Source organism: Salvia hispanica, chromosome 3 (assembly GCF_029641045.1).
Source record: "Salvia hispanica isolate PSC_SH4W2 chromosome 3, Shi_PSC_v1, whole genome shotgun sequence".
NCBI classification, from domain to species: Eukaryota; Viridiplantae; Streptophyta; class Magnoliopsida; order Lamiales; family Lamiaceae; genus Salvia; species Salvia hispanica.
This window is the reverse complement of record NC_142694.1, coordinates 64,485,989-64,510,547: the sequence shown is the minus strand read 5'-3', so window position 1 is coordinate 64,510,547 and position 24,559 is coordinate 64,485,989. Positions and strand designations below refer to the sequence as shown.

The window sequence follows — 24,559 nt, the reverse complement described above, 5'->3', positions numbered from 1 at the left end:
AATATTTCTTTGAAATTATGAAATTTATTACTCAATCCAAAAAAAAAGTTTACTCCCCCTTAGTATTTAAAAAATAGAAACATGTGAAACAGCACGGGTTTTATTGCACAATTGGTAAAGTAAGTGAGAAGACTTAGTAAAGTAAGAGAGGGAAAAAATGAGTAAAGTAAGAGAAAAGAAGATAAAAAGTAGTGAAAATAGAGTTAGTAGATTATGGGGTCCATGACCTAAAATAGAAAGATTCTAAATTTTTTATTTCTAAGAAACGATCTAAAATGAAAATAATTGTTATTTTTAAAAACGGAAGGAGTATTACATTATGGATGACAAGAATTTTAATAGAATGGTTTTTAGTGTCGTGAGTAGAGCAATAACTCATTTGAAATATTCTATGTCCCTAGTGAAGATATCAGAAATTTAGAGAAGTTGGGGCTAAAATTTAATGATATTGCGAGCGTAACGTTTCTGTTTATTTACAGGAGAGGCTAATCTTTTTCTAGACATATCCAGGATTATCAATTTATATGTTCGAGTAAAATTTGTACGCTTTTATATTGATACATGTACATATGAATTATAAGGATATCATAAAATAAGCTATCAATATATTCTATTTGTTCTATAGTATTCTAGACATTTGTTTCTGGCACGAAGATTAAGAAAAAAGTGTGTAATGTAGTACTCCCTCTGTCCCACAAGAATGTGCACTATTTACTTTTTAGTTTGTCCCACGTGAATATGCACTTTTTAATTTGGAACTCTTTTATCTCTAATGAAGTTCATATTTTTGGGGGACGGAGGGAGTATTAAATTAAAAGATGAGTATTATAGAAGAGGGGAAAAAGTAAGAATGAGAAAATATATTACTCACTCCGTCCTATTTTAGCAGTCCCGTTTAAGTTTGGCACGAGTTTTAAGAAATGTAAAGAAAAGTTAGTGAAAAAAATAGCGAAATGTCGGTCCTACTTTCACATATTAGTTTTATAATAAAATGTGAGTGGAAAAGAGTTAGTGGAATGTGAGGCCTATTACAATTTATGAAATATTCCAATCGGGACTCCTAAAATACGAATCCAAAAAGATTAACCGAGACTCCTAAAATGAGACGGAAAGAGTACTTTTTACTATAAAGGAAATGACTCTACTACTATCGAATATTAAAAAAAAAAAAAAAATTCTACTACGACCAGAAGAAATATTAATTTATATATAAACATGCTACAGGAAATTAATACACATACTATAACATACAAAATCAAAAATTTAATACTAATTAAATAATAATTGTAAAACTTTTTCACTTAGCAACTTGTTCTAACATTGTGTGAGTAGATAAAAAGTGACATTAGAAATTATTTTGGGTTGATTATATTAATGACGCAATCTGCATTTTCAATTTTCATCATCAGCATCCAGTCAATACACGAAATCCCTTCAATTAATTAATTTTGTCCTTCAATTGTTGAAAACTTGTTAGGAAACCAGTTAAACTTGATTCATTTATGTTAACGTCAAAATTCATCGCCATCGCAGCATTCAATCCACAAATTCATCCGAGTTTCTCCACTTTCGCAGTTTTAGGTTAGGGCGAAGCAGTTTATGGCGCCTCCACCGGTTTTGGCTCTAGCTCTGCCGTCGGAAACGGGTCGGGTTCTCAGTATTCAGTCGCACACTGTTCAGGTCTCTCTCCTCCTTACAATTTTATCGCATTTTGCTCTTTATGCGTGTGTATGTCATGTTTTACTAACTGTTAAAATTAGCTGTATAATTGCTCAAGTTTATGGTTTGATTTGCATTTATCCCTGCCAATTTCGACCACTTTTCCTCCATATCCTCTATAGACTGCAATGCATATTTGTTCGATTTTGCTTCTCGGTCGTTCGTTCCTCTTCCATTATGTTTTGGAAACCATGCAGTTCATGCTTTGGCCATTGCTAACTTCTCTTTTACTTCAGGGCTATGTCGGCAACAAATCAGCTGTCTTTCCTCTACAGTTGCTCGGATATGATGTAGATCCAATAAATTCAGTTCAGTTTTCAAACCACACAGGCAAGCTGCTTTATTTTACTTCATAGTCTTCATTCATTCTGAGGCCTAAAACCTGGTGTGAGGACATCCGAGTAGTATATTTACATGTCCAGACATGTAATGTTAAGAAACATATTGGTTGTGTTTTTAGCATCACATACCATGAATTTTGCAGGGTATCCTACTTTTAAGGGTCAGGTCTTGAATGGAGACCAACTTTGGGATTTGATAGAGGGCCTTGGAGCCAATAATCTGTTGTTCTACACACATCTACTTACAGGTATCGTTGAATCAACTAATTTTGCGCTTTACGGTTGCTGCCGAAGTTAATTTTCCAATCTTCAGCTTAATGCTTCTTAAAGTCTGAGCTTATATGCCTTTAAAACTGCACTATCATTTTTTTGGTTCAGGAGATGAAATTGTGCTACTTTTGATGCATATTTCATCTCATCATATTGTAGCCTTCCACTTCTGCTATTTTCCATTTTTTTATGCTTTGAGCTTAAGTATTTTTTTTCTCTTTCTTTTGTTCTTTCTCTATTTTTTTCCTTTTTATTTTTCCTTACTGTGAGTTACCTAAGTAAATTGGTACTAAGACGCATGTCAGTTTTTAAAGTTTTTGTGCTTTTGTTACTTGGCGTTTTTGCATTCTGTGTTAACAATTTGCCTCATATTGTAGGTTATATTGGTTCAGTCTCCTTCTTGAATACTGTTCTAAGAGTTGTGGATAAGCTTAGGTCTGTCAACCCTGGACTTACATATGGTAAGCACACCTAGTAGCCGCTGACTATTTAATGTGCATTTGCTTCTGGTATTCTCTCTTAAATTGGAAATGTGCTTCCTATTAGTTTCCTTGAAATTACAAATTAGTGTTCTTTAAACTAATTTTTGGATTGGGTGAAATACATTACAGTCTTGCTGCAGTTTTCCTATTCTATTGTTATAGTTTGTCATGGAATCCTTGTTTTCAGTTTGTGATCCAGTTTTAGGCGATGAAGGAAAACTGTATGTCCCTGAGGAATTGGTATCTGTATATCGAGAAAAGGTACATTAACATTTGAATATGTTCAAGTATAGTTCAAATGCTCATTCAGTTTGTTGCACAACCAAAAAGCGCAAAGTGAAATTTTGGATGTTCTGGAAAGTAGCTAACTATAAAGAATCGTAGTGAAATAACTGATCAATCCTATTTTTGGAAATTTTGGATTTTAATGTTGCTATTGTGTGTACATAGATATACGTATTAAATTTGAACTTGATAACTTATGATTCAATCAGAGGACATAATCCTGCATATAGACTTGATAGAGGATATATTTGTATGTTAAGACAGATTATTAGATTTTTTCCAGAAAAGTTGTCTCTATGCTAGCCTAAGAGCAGGTCGCGTATAGCTTTCCTTTTAATGCTTCTGCGTTTTATTATGACAGCTGTTAGCTTATCAACTTGATCTTATAGAAGGTGTTGATGAGTCATAGTCATATCACTAAAGAGTAAAAATAATAATATTTGCTTCTCGATATTTCACTGGTTATGACTGGTCAACTTTTGATTAGCTTGCCTTTGAAAAATGGTCTCTTGTCAAAGCTTATAAAGTTTTAATGTCTATGAAGGAATTGTACTGATATATTCAAAATGGAAAATATTCATACCCAATGATGTATAATAAATGAAAGCAGAAATATAGAAGAATATGGATTTAGAAACTTAACTACATAAATGCAGTTCTATATCAGACTCAGTCTGATGGCAAAATTGGTCATTTCTCCTTCTGAATAGGTTGTCCCTGTTGCTTCCATGTTGACTCCGAATCAATTTGAGGCAGAATTGTTGACGAAATCCAGGTATTTTTGCCTGTCTAACTTGCATTGAATACCTCTAAAAGCTAACCTAGCATATCTATATCTGTCTGACACTCTGACCATATGTTATGTATCTTACTAATTCGCTTCTTAATAAAGTTGACCTTAAGAGAAGGTGGGTTAAATCTCAGTCACACTTACGAATTGAGTATGTCCCTTTCCATTGATTTTGAGAAAATACCAGACAATTATAAGGGAACTCCTGTTTTCGGATAATGCCAAAGAACTTGAAGGAGTTTGTTATACCTAAATTCATATTGAAAACTTCTACTTGCACAATACCAGTTACCTAGAATACTCTATTGCAATGACCGAAGGTTTTTAGTCCTTAATGACAAAGTCGTGATTTATTTCTACATGTGTCTCACTCAACTGATAAACTCTTGGGATTAGCCAAAACTTGTTTCCAATAGTAGTCAGCCACATGCTATCAATTTTTTAGGGTTATTCTCTATTTTATTTTATGTACTCCCTCCGTCCCATTGAAGATGACCCACTTTCCTTTTTGGTTTGTCCCAATTAAGATGACCCATTACTTAAAATGGTGATCCCTTTATCTCTACTTTATTCCATCTCTCTTACTTTACTCTCTCCACTTAATACACAAAATAAAGTTGCATAAAATCCCGTGCCACCCGAGGAAGGGGTCATCTTCCTTGGGACGGAGGGAGTAGTATTTACTGTTTAATATATAATGTGTTATCTGGGTTCCTTTCAGCGAGTCAAGTCATACACTATCCCTAAGCCCTTGGTGATTAGGTCGTATAAAATAGGGATAATAGCTATTTACATCATGAAGTTTAGTCAAATTTTGGCCAGTCCCATATCATTTGAAAGCAGAATATTAAATCACGAAGTTTCAATTTTTTTTAATCCTCCTTTCTGTATGCAAAACTACGGCTTTTGGTGATGCTCGAAACCACATTGTTTCATTAAATTAAGTATTTTATTTTCCTTTTCTTTTCATTTCTTTTTCTTATTTTTAACTAAACAATTGAGAAAAATTGAGCATCACCATTTTGTATACTGATGGGACAATTGAGAAAAATTGAAACTTCACTATTTAGTATTCCATTTTCAAATGTTATGAGACTGACCAGAATTTGACCAAACTTTGTGATTTAAATTATTATATTCCCATATAAATATGATCACAGGCATGATTAGGGTTGGATAGGCGATATCCCTATGAACTTCGAAGACTCTCTTGGTTCTAGTTTTTCTGTGTCATTCTGGTTCAAGCATCATTTGCAGTGAAATCTTTCCCCTTGGTGATTTTGTGTGTTCCATGCCTTGCTCCAATTTTTTAAGGATTGTATCTGAGCAAGATGGCAGGGAAGCATGCAACATTATTCATGCTGCTGGGCCATCAAAGGTGTTTTTTCTAACGCTTCAGTCTTCAGTTCATAGTATCTCAATTATTTAAAGTCTGGACTTCTCTCTGTGTTTATTCTTTGTCCTATAGAGTTCAGAATTGATGAGAATGATCTATAAAGAAATTACTAATCAAAATAAGTTTTTTCTTAAATCTGAAATCACTGAGACATTTATTACCACATTTTTATCATCTTAAACTGTTAAACTCTAGAGTCGTACTGTGTTACAGTTAGATTCTATCTACAGCAATTTTGTTAAGCTATTAAAGTTATATTATGTCTGTTCAAGATTTAGAACTTGTTTCAGGTTGTCATAACGAGCATAAATGTAGATGGAAAACTTCTCCTAATTGGCAGTCATCAGAAAGAGAAGGTAATAGAATCACAAATACACGTGCTATTTCCACTCTAAATGAATATATCTATTACTCAATGATACTCTTTGCGTATTTTTTTTATCTCCTAATACTTTATGAGAAACTTCGGCTATTGTAGGGGCAACCACCTGAGCAGTTCCGGATTCCAATCCCCAAAATTCCTGCTTATTTCACGGTATGCAGCTGTTTTATTGTGAAAGTTGCCTTCTGAGATATTATATCTCTGATTTCTTCAATGGTTGTCATGATCTGAAAATCTCATATATTATCTCTCGCCTCAGTTTCCTTGAATTTAGAAGTTTAGTTAAATTCTTTAAACTACATGGTACTATTTGGTCAAATACCACCCACCAGTGGATATGCTTTCAACATTTCCACACACTTAGGAGACCTGTGCAACATGAAAAAATTTAAAGGTCTCTAGAAGTTTCCTTCCGTACAATCAAGTGTGAGCAAATCCTCAGATGATCTCCAACTCGCCCCCTCCCATTGTAAAAAAGAAAAGTATCTGAATCATTTTCTTCAATCTTTTTTCAGCTTTACGATTTTGCATGTGGAAGTACATAATTGAGTGATTCTTTTATTGCACTCATATCTTTGTCGTGACTATACATTTTTCTAGAATTTTCTCTGTGACTTGCGTTCTGCCTCTGTTCTTCTAGCTCATTATATAATCGTGCCAGTTAGTTGCGGAGCCTCTTTTATGGAGTATATATTAGAATAAGTAAACCGCCGAAAAAGAATACTCCCTCCGTCCACAAAAAATAGATCACTTTTGCCATTTTGGGACGTCCACACAAAATAGATCACTTTCTAAAAATAGAAAGTTTATCTCATACTTTTCCCACTTTTTCTTCCCTCTCTCATACTTTACTCACTTTTTCTCCCTATCTCTCTTACTTTACCTACTTTTTCTCCTCAACTCTCTTACTTTACCAATTCTATATTAAAACCCGTGCCGAACAACAATAGATCTATTGTTTGTGGACGGAGAGAGTATATTTGTATAAAAAGATGAGACGAGATTTTGTAGATTGCTTCATTATTCTCCCTTAATTTTTTTCTCAAAACCAAACAATTATCTAGTGATAGCTTGCTACTTCTAACATTGTATCTGTTTTTTGGTCTGCAGGGAACAGGAGATCTCATGACTGCACTTTTGCTTGGATGGAGCAATGTAATGATTGATGATAACTTTAAATTCAGTCCTTGAGCCATCTTATAGATGCTATTATTGTGCATCCTCTCTAATACATTTATCTTATCATGCAGAAATACCCTGACAACCTTGGCAAAGCTGCAGAACTTTCTGTATCAAGCTTGCAGGTTAGTCTGTCCATTAGTTTATTCTGATTGAAAATTGGAGTCATTAACGCCGTATAGGAGCTGAAGTTGTTTTGATTGAGTTGACAAACATAGAAAATTGGGTCTTATGTCTCTTCTCCATAGAAAAATCCCATTTTTTCTTGTCTGCTTCACATACAAGTATCTAGCTCGATTTCCTTACTGATTACTACTTCACTGGAGTTTTCACATAAACAGTTACTTAAATGTCCAACGTTATTATAAACATCTCCTAAAAATAAACCCCCATCTTGGAGCAAGTTTGCAATTTTGATCATGTAATCCTTTCAAATACTGAAATTCGCCCAAAGTAAACGTTCCCCCATCGCATTGTAGCTATGCATGATCATTGACTTTGCTGCATCCTCGTCTTTGGACTTTGGTGCAGGCAGTTCTGGTTAGGACAGTAGGAGACTATACAAGAGCTGGGCACGACTGCCAGTCGAGCAGCTTAGAGATTCGTTTGATCCAGAGTCAAGATGATATCCGAAACCCTGAAATCACATACAGGGCTGAGATATACAACTAAGAAGTCGACCAAATCCATACAATCAAACAGCCATAGCACATTAGGTTGGAGAAAACATGAAGATGAAATTGCAGGACCTTAGTTTCTCTCAAGAGTTAAATAATTGGTTTTATGTTGAACTGCCAAATTTCAGTCTTTCCTATATCCTATATCCTATATCCTATTTTCTATTTCCTATTCCATAATATATATTGGTGTAAGTAACTTGAAACATGGGCAGGGTAGCGAGCTCAATCAATCAGTACAAGTACTTAATTTTGGGTACCTAAGCAATCGAGTGTTGTATTGTTGTCTTTGAATTTTATTTGTTAAAAATTGATGATTTTTCATAGCACTGATTTTATTCCGAATATAATTTTGTTATATAGGTTGTAAAAACCATTACTTATGAAATACTCCTATTAGCGATCCGTAAAGAGTATCAGCAACGGTATTATCCAAAAGAGCATGTCCGTGCCGGCGGGACGGCACTGCAACGGCACACCATTGTGGGGCTTCTGCTGGAACGAGTGCACTCGCTTTGGAGAGCCCTGCTCTTGCTGACGTACCAAAATTTATCTATCCCTTCCGTCCCATAAAAATAGGGACTTTGGGGATGGCACGGGTTTTAATACGAAATTGGTAAAGTATGGAGATGTAGAAAGAAAAAGTGATTGAAAAGATTTGTCAAAAATAGAAAGAGACTATTTTTGTGGGATGAACTAAAATTGAAAAAGAAGACTATTTTTATGGAATCAGAGGAGTATATATTCTTTCTTAGGCATAATTATTTGGACAAATTGTCTGTAAAGTCATGAACTTTCAAAATAGTTTGGTTTTTCCCGTGAACTTTAAATGTTGCATGAAAAGTCATGAACTTTACCGGACTGTGTAAATTTTACATTCGACCAGACCCGATAGATTTTTGACACAAACTTATCCTACGTAGCGCGCCGGAAGCGTAACTTGGCAAGTGACAAATTTAGGGCTCAATTCGAATTGAGGAATGAATGTTACTTTTACGCTAAATTCGATTTATGGAATTTCATTTGTATATTTATGTTGATTTTTATGCTTAATTCGATTTGTATGTTTTCATTTGTGCTAGTTATATGTTTGTTATAAGTCTAGGATCAGAGATTGCAAAGATAGAGGAGAGATTATCAAAATTAGTGGAGTTTTGTCAAGTCCGGCTCGCCACGTAGGGTAAGTTGTGTCGGAAATCTATGGGATCTGGTAGGATGAGAAATTTACACTGTCCAGTAAAGTTCATGACATTTCATGTAACATTTAAAGTTCACGAGAAAAACTTAACTATTTTGAAAGTTCATGACTTTATAGGTAATTTGCCCTAATTATTTTAGTATTGGTTTGTACTCCCTCCGTTCCAACTAAGTTAAGGCGTATTCCTCCTTAGGATGTCCCAACTAAGTTGAGTCATTCATTTTTTAATAAAAAACAAAACATCCAATTATTCTTACTTTATTTCACTATCTACTTTACTCTCTCTTTATATTTCTTACTTTTCAACCCAATTTCTTAATCCATGTGCCTAAAAGTTATGTCTCAACTTAGTTAGAACGGAAAGAGTAGTGTTTTATGGACTAAGTTATGAAATTGTAGTTAATGACTGCATAATCTTAAATATTAGATTAAAAAATTCTTAAATAATATTTCATTCGTCCCTACAAAATATGCACTCTTTCCTTTTTAGTTCGTCCCACAAGAATATGTAGTACTCTCTCCGTCCCGGAGTATTAGACTCACTTCTTTTGGGCACATGATTTAAGGAATTGATATTTAAATAGTTAAAGTGGAGAGAGTAAAGTATGAGAGAGGGAAAAAGTAGGGAAGAGAAGAGAGAAAAAAGTAGGTGGAGAATAAAATAAGATAGATGTTTTTTGCTAAAAAAGGAAATGAGTCTAATATGTTGGGACATCCCAAAAAGAAAAGTTGGTCTAATACCTTGGGACGGAGGGAATACTTTTCAATTTTGGAAACTATTTTCTCTCTAATGAGGCGGGACTCATTTCCCACTAACAATACTTTAATTACTTTTTCTCTCTACCTCAAATGTATATATAATCAGGTCGCTAGTATGAATAACCGAGACATCATTTCGAGGGTTTGTTAAGCTGTAATTTAATTTGACAACTTGAAAACAGAAAAAAGGGTTGCCAAAAATATAAACTCAATTGTAAATTCTTGAAAATGCAGAAATACAGAAATGGGTTGGAGGGTGTGTTCCCGCTCACCGCCGCAAAAACCCCAATTCCACACTTCCGTCTCCGCTGCTAGATTGCTCTGCCAACCTCGCCAGATTTCTTGGCCTCTACCATGAACCATCCCATGTTTCAATACATTGATCATTTGTTTGAAATGAAGATGATGTGCCTACGGAGCCCTTCCCAAATGAGAGAAGTGATCAATACATTGATCATTTGTTTGAGTTTGATGAGAAACCCAAGCATCAAACACTTTCCAACATCTCGTTGGAGCGTTTGAGAACATCATCTCAGGACCAGAATATTCATAACTTAGGCAAGGTGGGCCGAAGAAGTTAAACATGGAATTTTTCAAGGACATCCAAGCTAAAACTACAAGTTTTTACCCGAGCCGAAGAGCAAGCTAGTATCAAGGAAGAAATGGATGAAAACAGAATCGAGGCGCAGGAAGGCAAGGCAGCGATAGGACAGAAAAAAAATAAAACTATATCTCACCGTTTGTTAGATAGATACACCTGGATTATCAAATTGAAAAACAGAAAATAGCTTTTTGATGCAACTAGATAAAGGATTTTCATCATCATGACTTCTTTCTAAATATGTTTGAATGGCTGTGCCTACCTTTATATGCTATGATTGCTATCATCAATCTCACACGCTAATAAAAAGGAAAAGAGATCGAGAGGGAGCTGTGCCATGTTGCTCGTCGGCAGCAAACGAAAGTAAAAATTAAAAAAACAAAGTAAAATTGATAAACAAAGAAAAGTGTAGGGCGGGAATTACAACTGTGAAATAACACAATGATGTCATACTCCCTTAATCTCAGAAAAATAGACACATTTGGGATAATACAAAACTGTTGGTAAAGTAAAATAGAGAGAAAAAAAATGATTAGATTATTGATAGTAGAGAATGAGACCATCGCACTAGAGAGAAAAAAAGTTACCGGATGAAGAAATGAATAAACTGAGCCTTTCTTGTCTACATCCAACTTATTACACCAAAATGCAGTTACAATCAGAATAATTCCAGATAAATATACATATGGTAATTCGGTATGTAAATCATTACATTTGACTACAACGAACAACACAAGCACTATAAGCGTCTAAGGCAACTTACGTTCCTCCACATGCTAAGTTGCAATTTCATCACTCCACTCAGGCTAATAAAATCTTTAGGAACTACAAGATATAATTGTGATGCACGTCCCTAAATATTTTAAGTTCTAATTTCATCACTCCACTTATGCTAATAAAAGCTTTAGGAACTATGAGATATAATTTTGTAGGGGATTCGGCCGGGGTTTCAGCCATCCATTTTGGCATGACATCCACAACTGATTTCAATTTGATCGAGCTCTCTCCAACAGTAGCTGTTAGATCAAATAAATATGCTTTCTTTGCTGCGGCTGGTGCAATACAAACAACATTCACAAAACTCCCCACAGTCTCAACAGTACGGTTGAGGATGAATACTGTGTTCATGTTCTTTTCTTGCAGAAAAACATGTTTCTGATCTTTGTCCAATGAGAGTGAGATCACCTCATTGAAACAAAATAGTTTGGAGATCTGTGAATGTTTCAGAGCAAAGTGCGCATACACAGACTTGGAGAAGCTAGCAAAGTCACATCCAGTATGAGGGCATGAAATAGCAGCAAAATTGCATATCTTTTCATGAGCAAGCTTCTTACTGTAACTGAATTTCTGCAAGCAGCCACGTGGCAAGTTTCGACATGCAACCCTCACTGATTCAAGTACCTTCTCGATGGCCCTGCAGCGGTTGTATCCAATTGGCCAGCAGCAACTTGCACATTTGTTCTTCATTGTGGTGCAGCATGATGCACATGCTATATGCCCATTCTCACACTAAAGATATAACAAACGATGGATACATCAAATCAACTAACATACTGATAGTGTGTGCATTTTCCTCATATAAAACAAATAAGTTCCTTCTAGGTTTGAAAGTTAGCTCAAATTCCTTGACAAAGTAAAATTAAGACCCTGACTTACAGCTTGAACTTAAGGTAACAGTTTTCAAGCCAAGAAGGAAGCATTATGAAACAAGGAAAAAAGATCAAAATTGACTTCATACGGAGGAACTTCACTTAGCCTTGAAACAACCATGCATACGAAGAAATAGCACTACTTTTCAACAACTCATATTAACCTAATTTATGTTCACCCCTTTTAACAAGCCAACTAAATCCTCCCAAAAGCTTAAGAATCAATCTCTTGAAAGTTTTATGCAACAAAAAACAAATGTCATAATACAAAGTACACAGTAACAATAAAAGCCATAGCAAATGCGACAATTAGGGCATTGGTTTCAGTTTTCCAAATCGCCAGAGTCATTATACAGACACAAATCTAAAGGTTTAATTTTACCAAGAGCCCCTGCAAACTCAAAGGATATCTAAATATCAATCCCTAATTCAGACTACAATTCTTGCCGAACAAAAATAGAAGAAAAACAGATAAGATAGAAGCAATCACAACTTGGAAGGAAAAAATGATTGTCAAACCCTAATCCAACACACTTATGTTGGTTGATGATAAAATTAAGTTAAATTAACATCAATTCGCATTGCAATATTGATTAAAACATTGGCAATTTATAACCTGATAAACGGGCGAGCAGAGGGGGACATAGCAAATGGGGCAATCGAGAACATCAGGATCCGTTAGGGTGACGGAAATGGAGCCACTGGAGGTATCACTTCCACTGGGTTGTGATACGTCGCCGTTTCGTGGAGTTGGTTGCTGTTGTACATTTTCTCCCTCTTCACCCGATTCTTCCGTGGAGGAATCGTCAAAGGAATCGGACCACGACGAGTCCGATTCGTCGGTGCTTTGTTCGCTTTCCAGGGGTGTAATTCGCTGCGGAGCGGCGGCGGGGCGGTCGCGGGAATTTGAGGCGGCGGCTACGGGGCGGCGTGTGGGGTTGGGTCGGGGGCGTTTATTGGAAGGGCGGGCTTCGTCTCCATCATCTTCAATTGAAAACCTCGCCATTTTTGTCTTCTGCAATCACGAATGGAATTCACCCAATTTTCTTCATTTCTGCATTTCTCTTATTTACAACGTAGTCCCCTTCATTTCCTATATTTGTAGATTATGTCTTAGTTTTGTTCCCGAGAGTAATACTTTACTCATTGTTAAGATTTCTTATTTTATTTTCTGTCCTAATTTAATATACTCAGATATATATTCAAGAAATAATTTAATTAAATTTCAAGAATAATGATTTACCCCAATCACGTTTTCTCCAAAAGAGGAACACAGAAATATGGAGCGGAGTTGTTTTGCAAGCGAGAAGAAAGGGTGCTACTGTCGTAAAAATTGCGAGAACTTACTTTTGCAAGCACATGCTGATAAATTTGCAACCACATTGACTAGTGCTCGCAAAATGGCTTGCAAAATCTGGTGCATGCACCGCAGCCGCCGCAATGCTCCATCTTTGCGGCAACCTCACGATAGATGCCACCGGATAAGTGCCGCTAACATAAGTATGATTGGCCATAATAAGGATAACTACAGAGGACATTTGTCCATAAAAGCATTGAACATATCATATCGAGCCAAGGGGGCTCTGTCATGGCTCCCGAGATTCAAAGAGCTCGACATTTAAAGCTTTTGTAGACTAACCAAACGTAACTAGAATTTTACAACGAAAATTTGAAAATTACAACAAAAAATTGAATAAAAATAAAATGTAGATAAATTGCTCAAGATCAACTCTGAACTTATCTTAGTCCCCTCTCTCTCCAAAAGAGAATGTCGTACTCTTGCTCGCTAAATCCAGCTGCCAACCTTCCTTTCCCTCTATTTGTTTGTTGCAGGCTTGCAGCAATTAGTTGGAGTAATTAATTTGCTAACGTGTCTTTCTTGCTCATTCATCTTGCCCTCACACGCTTTTCTTTCACACTTAGCCTTTCGCACTCCTCTCACCCTTCCTTTAGCTGCCCACTTTTGCTCATATTCTCCTTCTCGTATGTAGGCAACTTGTTGCATGGTTTTTCATGCAACAAATAATGAAGGGAATCTCTAGCCTTGATTCATCAGCATATTCCCATGATGCATCAACTGGGGAGCTTCTTGATTGTGCCGTTCCACCAATGCATGAAATAAGTCTTATCAACATCTTTCTGTAAATTCTTCTTTAACAACTGTATATGTTGGTCACGGTTTCTCAAATACACATCCACAGGAATCTCCAAGAAGGTTGAAGAATATGTAAGGGAGGTAGGAATTCATAAAAAGCTTTCAAACGGTGTCATTTTAATGGAGTATTATACCAATACTCTGCTAGAGATAGCTATTGACACCAAGAGTTAGGTAACTCACCCGCTAAATACCTCAAATAACATTGTAAACATTTGTTAACTGTAAGCATTTGATTTTTGAACATTGAAGATCGTACACCTTGTAATGCAAAAAGCTCTTTCCAGAAATTGCTCGATCATGAGTGTAGAACACATTTTTGCAGGCATCCATGAAACTTAAAACACTTATCCATTAAATCTATTGCCACCTGTTTGGCATTCAAAGGATATGGCACAGCTATAATATCATATGGGAACGAAAGGTTTTGATTCTAAATAATTTGGTCTCTATTTAACTAGGAGTAACTCGGTACAGATCACCTAAAACATCTCCTAATAATTTTCCTAGTACACAAATAAAAATAAAACATATGAATACTCTTTATAAAAATAAAAATAAAAATTCCAACTTTTTCTAATACATCTTCTACGCTACACTACAAAATAAACATGGCAGGTCTTTAATAAATTAAAAAAATGACTAAAATTCCTACATTTATAAATAAAATAGGAAAAATAATGTTCTCTCCGTCTACGAAAAATAGGCCACATTTGCCATTTTTAGTTGTCTATGAAAAATAGACCAAGTTTGAAAAAGGACCACACATTTGCTACCAAACACAATTAAACACTACTAATAATATGGACCTCACATTACACTAATACTACTTCTCTTTTACTTTTTTCTCTTCTCTCTTACTTTACCAATTTCACATTAAAACCCGTGTCATTCACAATGTGGTCTATTTTTCGTGGATAGAGGGAGTATACTCCTTACGTCTCTAATTTTGTTAGTCGTGATTTAATCCTTCTTTTTAAAAATGTTCTCTCACATATTGCCATTTTTGGTAGCCACAAAAAGTAGACCAAGTTTGAAAAAGGACTACACATTTGCTACCTAACACAATTAAACACTACTAATAATATCGACCTCATATTACATTAATACTATTTCTTTATAATTTTTTTCTCTTCTCTCTTACTTTACCAATTCCATATGAACTCGTGTCATTCACAATGTGATCTATTTTTCGTGGATGGAGGGAGCATGCTCCTTACGTCTCTATTTTTGTTAGTCGTGATTTAATCCTTCTTTTAAAAATCGTTATCTCACATATTTTTTCAAAAGTTCATTTTTAGTTAATCATGTTTAAATTTTTCCTGAAAAAGCTAATAGTTATTCGATCAATAATATATTTACTAAATGTATAGTTTTCAAAGTTGATACTTAGACAAAATTAAACCTAATCGTGGATTCTGAAAATCCATTAAATTTGTTCAACTACTTTTATCTGTATAAGTGTTTTTACCTTTTACTAAAAATAATTTGGTTTCTATCTCTCTTATGCTAAGCTTTTCTTCAATACGGTCAACACCAAAACAAAGTTATATGTAGGTGACCTGTCCACATACCATAGTGACATTACAAGTCCTAAATGGAATATATAATAATAATCCCCGATGTGACAAAATATATATGAGATACTTAAAAGAAAGATAAATAAATTTTTTGGGAGATTGAGCGGATTACGTGAATGGCCAGATACAAATATAGTAAATTCACCCCTACAAATAAGGATGACCTTATGCTCCAACACCAACAACCTCATCATATTAACCCAATGGCTTCCACATTATATTAGTGTAAAAAATAGCAAATTTTCCTAGTGAGAAAAGTTTAGCAAACTCAAGTAATGGCTGATGACGATCCACAGGATGTAGCCGACCGGGAGCGGCTCTTCAAGCATTTCGACGCCAATGGCGATGGCCAGATCTCAGCCAACGAGCTGGGCGACGCCCTCAAGACGCTCGGCTGTGTCACCCCCGATGAAGTCAAGAACATGATGGTTGAGATCGACTCCGATGGCGATGGCTTCATATCCTATGAAGAGTTCACCACATTCGCTCGCGCAAATAGGGGACTAGTCAAGGATGTCGCAAAGATATTCTAACCTTTTCATTTTCCTCTTAAATAGATTTGAATTCATTTTACTACTAGTATTTCTTAACTACCTATATAAATTGTTGTTTGGTTTGGTTTGGTTTGGCTTGTTTATTTCCTATAAATTGTAGTAGATGCTACTATATTATTTATATACGGCCAGCACAATACACGTGCTAAAGGGTCAAATTAAGCCACTTCCTATGCATTCAAGTTGGCTTTCCGTACAAAAATCAACCTAAACTGAGAAATGTGAGGCCGATGTATCACCAACGATAAAGGCTGTCTTCGTCGTCAAGCTCGACCCCGAGCATGGCCAACGCAAAATGATTCTTCATATCAGTCTTCGTTTGCAACAATTCGCGGTGAGAATCGGTCACACCACTGTTACGAAGAGTGTTGCTTCTGGTTAAGAACGTGGATTCTTTTCCCTTCAATATTGTGACAATCTTTCCCATCTCGGGCCTCCTCAACTCGTTGTTTATGCAAGCGGCCGCAGCTCGTGCCATCCGCGTGACTTGACTCATGCTCTTCGGGGTGAATCCTAGCCGTGGATCTAGCAGCTTTTCTACACCTCCTTGCTGCAGCAGGGGCTTTGCCTGTGATTCAGAAGTGGAAAAAACTAACATTATTTTCATGTGATTACCAATCATTCAAAACCATATTTTGAAGATTTGTAAGAACAACCACATGCATTGAACATCAGGATGCATGTGTTACGAAATGGTAGAGTTGTTCTGTTCACAAACAACAGACAGTCATGTGCAATCGTTGATGGATATCGATAAATTAATGAAAATGGGGGCTCGAGCTCCCTTTCGCACCAGCATGAAACATGGAGTAATCAAGATTCAACAATGCGCGAAAACAGAACAGAAGCTCAAGTCAGAGACACACCCACTGAACCAAATTCTCTTCTCCCGGCCCTCTGCTAGACTCGATCGGTTTCCTACCAGTAATGAGTTCCAAGAGCACGACGCCAAAGGCATAGACATCAGTTTTATCCGACACTTTCCCGTGCTGGAAATATTCGGGAGCCAGGTACCTAAACATCCCAACATGAAAATCAATAAACATAACATCATTCACATAAACTACAAAGATTCATACCCGAACGTTCCTTTGACAGTTTTGCATAGGAATGGTACCGAGGGCGCAGAAGTCCACGTTGCCAAGCCAAAGTCACACAACTGAGAATATCATTGAGAATAAAGTTTTAACACTAGAAACAAGAGTACACAAACTCAAGAAAACGAGGCATTTCGCCTTCCTTACTTTAGGCGTCTTCTTAGAGGAAACGAGGATGTTAGAGGGCTTTATATCCCTATGAACAACACATCTTTCCGTTCCATTATGCAAGTAGTTGATTGCCTCAGCAATCCCAACGGCCACCTTGTACCTAACCGGCCATGGAAGAGCCGGACTACCCTTCACAGTCACAGCCCTCTTCTTCTCTGTAATAGCAAACAAATGCATCTCAAATCACTGAAAACATATCGAAAGCTCGAACAAAAACTGGTTTGAACAATACCATGCAAAAATCGGTCCAAGCTTCCACCGGAGACATACTTGTACACCAAAAACAAGCCCATCTCAGCATCCATACAAAAGCCTAGCAGTGGAACAATGTGAGGGTTATGCAAAGAGCTAGCAATCATCAATTCCCGGCAAAACGCCTTCGAAGCCTCCTTATCTTCCCTATCCAACCTCTTGATCGCCACTGCAGTCCTCATGAATCCCAATCTCCCTCTAAACACACAGCTCAACGCCCCTCTCCCCAACACTCTACCTACTCAACACAAACGCATTCAATCCCAATTTCAGAATTAAATATTCGAAATGAATCATCAAATTAATTAGGGGTAAATACATAACTTATACAAAATATTTCACCTTTTATTTCATATTAATACAAAGAGTTCAAAGTTTACATAAATTATACAAAAAGTTTCATTTTAATACATTTCATCATATGTGTTTAAAGTTTAAACAACATTAACTTTTTATATATGTGATGCACAAACCATAAAACAATGATGAAATTTTTGCACCTAATATAGACAAAGAGTTAATGACATCCAGAATGTACAGAATTGAAACACGAATGAAACTTTTTGTATAATTACCTTTGGAGAAATTTCTGGTGGCGGAGAGAATATCAGCGTAGCTGAACCTAATCAGAGAATTTGCCCTTCTTCTCTCCAAAGACTCAATTCTTTTCCATTTCAAATCTTGTGATTTACACAAATTCACCATTAAAACTGTGGCAGCAGTGTTGCTTTTATTCAGAGTCATGGAATCCAGCTCAACCTGAGAGCACAAGCTGAACCTAAAAGAGGAGTGAACCGAGTGCGGCTCCTCCGCCGCGCAGCCGCCGGCATCCGCCAGTAACCACGCCTTGTTGTGATCCAGACTCTTCTCGCGGCGGGGGATAACACAACCCAAGCCGAAATCCCAGAACATCTTGTACAACAAAGACTTGAACTTCACCTCAAATTCATGATCACTACCACATAAAGCTTGAGTCATTTTTATCTTCAATCAACTTTGCTTTAAACAATTAAGTCGTCAAGATTGAAAAGGGAGATAGAAACAACAAATTATAATGTTTGGTGTTGGAAGAGACAACTACTACTATAATGCAAGAAAACTACAATATTTGGAGAAGATGCCATTAATGATTTGAGGGGCAACGATTAAAAGAATTAATTTTTTAGGTGCAATTTCAGTTTGGCGACCACCCAATTACTAGTTAGTTTGAGTTATTTCATGATGTAATCGTATTACCCCAACAACCGTGCTTGACAGAGAAGATGGCCTTGTCTTCAACTTCAAATTCATTAATTAATGTTATAACTATTTATATGTCTAATACGTGCAGCCATATTTTGGTTAATTCTCCCTCATTTTTTTTTGGTAATTATTAATTCTCCATCATTAAATACGTTATGAATTACGATAATTAAATGCAACTGACATAAAGAGTGAAAGAAAGAGAGAGAAGATACTTTTTTCTGTTATATATTTGATTTATACATAAAAAAAAAAGAGAGAAGATACTTTTTGTGGTGAGAGAGAAGAAATGTTTGTGTAGAGTTCATGTCGTTTAGAATCTGGTATTGGTACAAAATTGAATACTAGATAACACAATCCGATCCAATTCCACACATCTAGCAAAGGATCCAAAAATGACAATTGGGGGTTACTATTATATTGCTATGAGTATATTCAACTTCATTTAAACTAAAAGCCATCTATTTTAAAAAACTAAAATCAGAAAGCAATATTTGAAGTTTTCCTAAACAAGATGATTGGCATTGTCTGCAAGTGAAATTTCATGGGTCATTGCGCGGTTAGCAATTTGTGTTTACAACATAGTTATGTGGGTCCTAATCTTTATTAGAGGTAAATCAGCACCATACTTCCTGAAAATTTTATAGGAGTAAAAGTCATATCTTTTCCTTAATGAAATTTTTGTTAACCGAAATTTGATAGTATAATCAATTTCAATACTGATATCATACCGTATTTTCTATATGCTGTATCAAAATTTGGTATACTATAATTTTACAACATATCGGACTTTGGTACGATATACCTCAATCCTATTATATTGTAATATAATATTATTATATTATAAATATATAATATTTATATTAATATAATATATCAGTATTTACGATATACTACTACTATCTTTGTGGTATATATTGATAACAGTATATACACGGTACACCATAACATTATACACTGTAGTTTTCGGTATATATCGAAGACAAGTGTCGGTACCAATAAATCGTCCCCACATACAATATATTTTTCGAACTTAGCAAATTAATAGTACTTGTTTTTAGTTTCTGAAGTTGACATCTAAATAAAACTAGAATTTTCGTTGGCAAAATATTCACGTATGAATCACTAAAACCTAGGTGAGTTGCGTGGGACAACATGCGATAATTGCTGTTATAGTGTTATACTCAATCCAATTCACTTCTTTTATTACGAATTGTCAAATTCAATTACATCATTTATTTTGATGTAGCTACACGAATCACATACGTATATCCACATGAAAAAATCAACATTCATACACAAAGGGACGTATTTTCTTTACGGTTAATTATCTCAAATTAACCAGCCAATAGTTTTTCTCCATATTTTACAAGCTTAATTTACTTTCATTTTGCACATAAACTTAAAAGTTTACTGAATATTGGCGTATATATAGTGCTGATTTGTTTTCTCGTTTTATATTTCATACTCGCAAGCAAGATAATCACTTTCCTTCTTTATTCGTTATTACAAAAATGATCAATTTACAAAAATTGAAACATCGTTATTTCTACTTATTATATTTTATTTGGTTCTCTCTCATTTGACAAAAAAAAAATTAATATTTACAATTTCATGCTCATAAAAGGATTATATTCGTTTTGAATGATGGGGTCCTTAGACAGAACTTTTAATTTATTTTATTATTTTATTATCGTTGTTGATAATTATATTCTAAGAAATTTGTGGGAACTTTGGTTGTTCAAACAGAACCAAAAAATTGATTAAGCCGTTGTTGAAATTATAAAAATCATATATTTATACATTTATTTAAGATAATATTTCAATGTTCTTGCCTTCCTTACTTATTCTACAAATTTATAAGATAATAAAAACACAAATACATAATAAATTTTAAATATAAGATAATAGCTATTTAAATTATACTAAAATTTAGTAAACTCTTGGTTGATCTTATAACGATTGAAATTATAATATCAAATCACACACTTAAAAAAAAACAATTATCATCCCAAAATGTTGTTTTTTTTGTGATATTTAAAAATTAACTCTTTTAATTTTTATGTGGATAAGGTTGAAGTCTTGTGAAGTGAAAATTCCAGTAATCCATAGTCAAAATGAGTCCAGCGTGGGCACATTTTGTACGAGTGGGCAGCCAGGCAATAATGTCTAAATAATTACTCACATACACTTTTTTCCATTTGATCCGTCTCATAATAATTATGACAATTCATTTTTATCATAAATAATAAGTAGGTCTCACATTTCACGAACTCACTTCACTCACATTTTATTATAAAATCAATATAAAAAAGTGGGTTCTATGTTCCACTAACTTTTTTAACTAATTTTTCTTTAGTATTTCTAAGAACTCATGCCCACAATAAGAGCAACAATTATTATGAAACGAGGAGAATAATAAAAAGTTCTAACTTACACCAAAATATAAATAAATAAATAAAATAAAATAAAACAACTACAAGGGGTCATAATTGTTGGGAAAATATGTGTGCACACGTGTCTTGTGTAATTGTTGATATGGATAGACACAGCGCATCCGTCCCTTGAATTGTCAAATCTTAATTTGTTGTTAGTTCACCTAATGACATGCACAGTTGTACAAATTACCTAATTGATGTGGAGCAAAAATAAATATCGCAACATATAGTAGTATTAAAATTAAATTTAATGAATAACATATCAAAAATTGAAAACCATTAAGGAGAATTCTACAAGTAATTACTAAACTTGGATTCAATTCTACACTTCACGTGTCACGAGCAATTTATGTGTCAATTAAACATTTTTTTTTTTTGGCAAAAGTCGTTATTGTATTAGGCTTTCTTGCTTACAAAATTCGCATGGATGTATGTGTAGGCTTAATTGGTTAAGTCATTGCGTCCCAAGCATTGTAAAAAAGGACAAGTACTACTTCCGTCGCGTCGCATAAAAATAATCTTTTTTTTATAGTCTATTCCATAAAAATAACTATTTTTTATTTTTAGCAAGTCTTTTTCTGTCTTAAGATAAACCTCATATTTTACTAACAATGCTTCGATAAATTTTTTTTATAACATCTCTCATACTTTATTAAAACCCGTATTATATTCAAAACCTCTATTTTTATAGAAAAGAAGGAGTATACAATAAATTAATTAGCAAATATCTTAACTTCCAATTATAGTTTTTGGAGTATACGATAAATTAATTAGCAAATATCTTAACTTCCAATTATAGTTTTTGATACCATCATTTGCATAACAAGAATTCCAAGTGACATTGATAGATTAAATTTCTAATGTATTGATTTCCTTTTTTTTATAAGACAACCCAAGACACAGTTCAATTTTCTTATATTATATCGCTATTTTCCATTTCAGCCACAACACATGCAATAAGACATTTGATAAACTTGTTTATAGTTTTTTCTTAGTAGATTCACGTGTTTATTGCAGAGTTTCATAGCTTGAATCCTGTTTTTGCGTCAGTTATACTCCACTTAGTTATGTTGATGATCATTTATTGAGTTTTGAAGGGAAAACAATACGATGATTACTTATTAGGAAGGATATCAATCTCTTCGCCTTCTAAAGAACATCGTGTGGGTATCTTGCACGCCTTAATCGAAGCTATGCTGAGAAAGTTATCCCATTTTTATGTGTTGGTCGGGCCGGGCCACTTCTGATGTGCGGATTTGATAGGAAAATCCCTATTTTGAAGGTTTTTGACCCCTTTTAAAAAGAGAGATATAGGGAACGAAAAATACATAACTCATCGACATACTCACATCCCAGAAGAGAGAATACAGACCTAGAGATCGACAGATAGAAGAACGGACTTCCCCAATCATTCGAAAGAGTGAAGATGGAGCTTCCAATCGAGTTTCTTTCAATCAAGGGTGTAGTTAGTTTAGTTTTTGATGTTTTTATTAAAAGTTTTTTTACATTTGTTACGAACATGTCTAGCTAAATCTTCCGTTGAATTATAAGGGGCAAATGATACACTCAGATTTTGCAGTGTTTTTAGGCTATTTTTTTGTGACATCCTTAACCCAAAATATACGTATTTTCTATAAGTATATATAGGCGTATTTATCTTAATATGCTTATAAAATTGCCAAATTGCATCTTAAACCAATTAAATGAGTTTCGTAAGGATAGTATTTACTTAATTATTAAGAGCCAATAAAATTGATATGCATAATAAGTGTAAAGTGTGTAAATATAATTATCAAAATCGGTAGTGAAATTATCAAAACTAACGTACATTATACATATAATGTAACAGCCCGCCTTCCTAGGGTACAATAAATGCGGCGACTGCTACCAAAACGGACTTAAAGAATTCAACATAGGCTAGAATTTCAACTAAAGAGTTGACCGAAAGATTTAAAGGAAACATCAGAGCATTAAAAAATCAACAACTTAACCTAGAGCTTAAATAAGAAAGAGAGAGGTATCATAAATTACGATCAAAGTCTCAAGAGTATGACATAGTTTCCAAGATGAGAACCACAAGAAAATCAAAGGCCTCTAAACCGAAAGGGAAAACAAATATCCAAAATACTAAAGTGTTTCAAAGAGGATTCAACGGAAAACGACCAAGAGAAAGTGTAGCTATGTATGAAGACACAACTACGCTTGAAGTTTCAAGACATCCATCCTAATTAGTTAACATGCTCAACACTCGCCACCGCTCGTCACCATTCAACCTGCACATAAGGAAAACACATGCAGGGCTGAGTATTTTGAAATACTCAGTGAGCTCATTGCCAAAACATTTTATAAGTTATGCCACCCTTACCAAGTGAACTCGAGTTTTAAGTAGTTATAAGAGATATATCACGAGTATCACAAAATATATTTTTCCATAGACTGGCCAGTCAAAATAACTCCCCATTTTCCTCAACAGAATCAACAATCACAATCATTCCATGGTGCGACGAAAGTGTGGCCACACTTTTCGCCCACGAGACCGGCCGACTAGCAAGGACGGCTCCTGATCCCCTCGTGTACACAGCCTGGTAGGGTTTGCGGCCCATACTCAAACCCGAATTCGTATAATCATATCCATAGCCCTATAGCCCAATGGAGCGAACTCACGAACTAGGCATCAGGCACACAATATCACAATAAAACATACATAGGCATGGCATAACAGTTAAACCACCCTTATAACACCAATCAATATTTTTGCAAGAAGTAAAAGAGTTTAAGAATAAAGCCCACCTCGACTGCTTAGATTTCAAGTAAGTTTCTCTTTTCCTTTATCTGTCTTCGCAACCGAGGTTTCACCTTTTTAAAACACATAGGCACATATCACAAATCAGATTCTTAACTCAACTCCTAATACATGCATGTCTCGACGCTCTCCCTTTTCTCATCGACTTAACTTAATATGACCAATCAAAATCATGCTCACTAAATATATAATTCATTCGCATCTCAACTCTAGATCTAACATCAACATATATCGCACATGAGTATTTTGCCAAGACACAACGCGCACACACACACCATGCATACATATTTTCCATATCCCTTTTATCCCACTTTCACTCAAATAATATGCATGAGGTTTCAAGAATACCGATTAATCGGTTAGAAAGAAGAGGAATCAAGTAGAAAGAAGTAATATAAGAATACCTTTTTGAGAAAAACGATCGGTAGAAAGTAAGTAAAGGCTTGGTTCTTCGAAAATTCTTGGATCAAACTTCAATTTCTTCTCAAAGGATGAAGGATTAATGGAGTAAAGTAGAAGAAAATTGAGGGAGAGAGTTG

General features: G+C 35.0%; 4 protein-coding genes and 1 long non-coding RNA gene across 5 annotated transcripts; 2 read left to right on the top strand and 3 right to left on the bottom strand.

Annotated features, from left to right (window-relative positions):
- The first annotated feature begins 1,409 nt into the window (after positions 1-1,409).
- Positions 1,410-7,879, top strand: LOC125210976 (pyridoxal kinase-like). Its single transcript, XM_048110638.2, has 12 exons — positions 1,410-1,680; positions 1,956-2,049; positions 2,204-2,308; positions 2,708-2,791; positions 3,000-3,073; positions 3,808-3,872; positions 5,202-5,265; positions 5,574-5,639; positions 5,762-5,818; positions 6,776-6,820; positions 6,916-6,969; positions 7,376-7,879. The coding sequence occupies exons 1-12, from the start codon at positions 1,600-1,602 to the stop codon at positions 7,514-7,516; spliced, it is 930 nt and encodes a 309-aa protein (XP_047966595.1). The 5' UTR covers positions 1,410-1,599; the 3' UTR covers positions 7,517-7,879.
- A 2,799-nt stretch (positions 7,880-10,678) lies between these two features.
- On the bottom strand, positions 10,679-12,796 carry LOC125210542 (putative E3 ubiquitin-protein ligase SINA-like 6). Its single transcript, XM_048110086.2, has 2 exons — positions 12,345-12,796; positions 10,679-11,588 (listed from the first exon to the last, which is right to left on the bottom strand). Exons 1-2 carry the CDS (start codon positions 12,732-12,734, stop codon positions 10,905-10,907), a joined length of 1,074 nt encoding a protein of 357 aa, XP_047966043.2. The 5' UTR covers positions 12,735-12,796; the 3' UTR covers positions 10,679-10,904.
- Positions 12,797-15,662: 2,866 nt separating this feature from the next.
- On the top strand, positions 15,663-16,081 carry LOC125212807 (polcalcin Aln g 4-like). The gene has a single exon (XM_048113066.2). It carries the CDS (start codon positions 15,739-15,741, stop codon positions 15,994-15,996), a length of 258 nt encoding a protein of 85 aa, XP_047969023.1. The 5' UTR covers positions 15,663-15,738; the 3' UTR covers positions 15,997-16,081.
- Positions 16,082-16,111: 30 nt separating this feature from the next.
- LOC125212806 (putative serine/threonine-protein kinase PBL7) lies at positions 16,112-18,706 on the bottom strand. The gene is made up of 6 exons (XM_048113065.2): positions 18,113-18,706; positions 17,518-17,775; positions 17,262-17,440; positions 17,097-17,176; positions 16,884-17,031; positions 16,112-16,585 (listed from the first exon to the last, which is right to left on the bottom strand). The coding sequence occupies exons 1-6, from the start codon at positions 18,513-18,515 to the stop codon at positions 16,253-16,255; spliced, it is 1,401 nt and encodes a 466-aa protein (XP_047969022.1). The 5' UTR covers positions 18,516-18,706; the 3' UTR covers positions 16,112-16,252.
- Positions 18,707-23,217: 4,511 nt separating this feature from the next.
- LOC148931208 (uncharacterized) lies at positions 23,218-24,559 on the bottom strand. The gene is made up of 3 exons (XR_016136400.1): positions 24,425-24,559; positions 24,008-24,073; positions 23,218-23,490 (listed from the first exon to the last, which is right to left on the bottom strand). It is a non-coding gene; the product is annotated as an uncharacterized LOC148931208 (long non-coding RNA).

Coding starts and splice junctions, on each gene's coding strand:
- LOC125210542 (XM_048110086.2), bottom strand. CDS start 12,734: ATGGCGAGGTTTTCAATTGAAGATGATGGAGACGAAGCCCGCCCTTCC. Junction 11,589..12,344: donor TCTGCTCGCCCGTTTATCAG/GTTATAAATTGC, acceptor TTATATCTTTAG/TGTGAGAATGGGCATATAGC.
- LOC125210976 (XM_048110638.2), top strand. CDS start 1,600: ATGGCGCCTCCACCGGTTTTGGCTCTAGCTCTGCCGTCGGAAACGGGT. Junction 2,792..2,999: donor CAACCCTGGACTTACATATG/GTAAGCACACCT, acceptor CCTTGTTTTCAG/TTTGTGATCCAGTTTTAGGC. Junction 5,640..5,761: donor GCAGTCATCAGAAAGAGAAG/GTAATAGAATCA, acceptor CGGCTATTGTAG/GGGCAACCACCTGAGCAGTT.
- LOC125212806 (XM_048113065.2), bottom strand. CDS start 18,515: ATGACTCAAGCTTTATGTGGTAGTGATCATGAATTTGAGGTGAAGTTC. Junction 17,441..17,517: donor CTTGGACCGATTTTTGCATG/GTATTGTTCAAA, acceptor TTGCTATTACAG/AGAAGAAGAGGGCTGTGACT. Junction 16,586..16,883: donor AAGAGAATTTGGTTCAGTGG/GTGTGTCTCTGA, acceptor TCTGAATCACAG/GCAAAGCCCCTGCTGCAGCA.
- LOC125212807 (XM_048113066.2), top strand. CDS start 15,739: ATGGCTGATGACGATCCACAGGATGTAGCCGACCGGGAGCGGCTCTTC.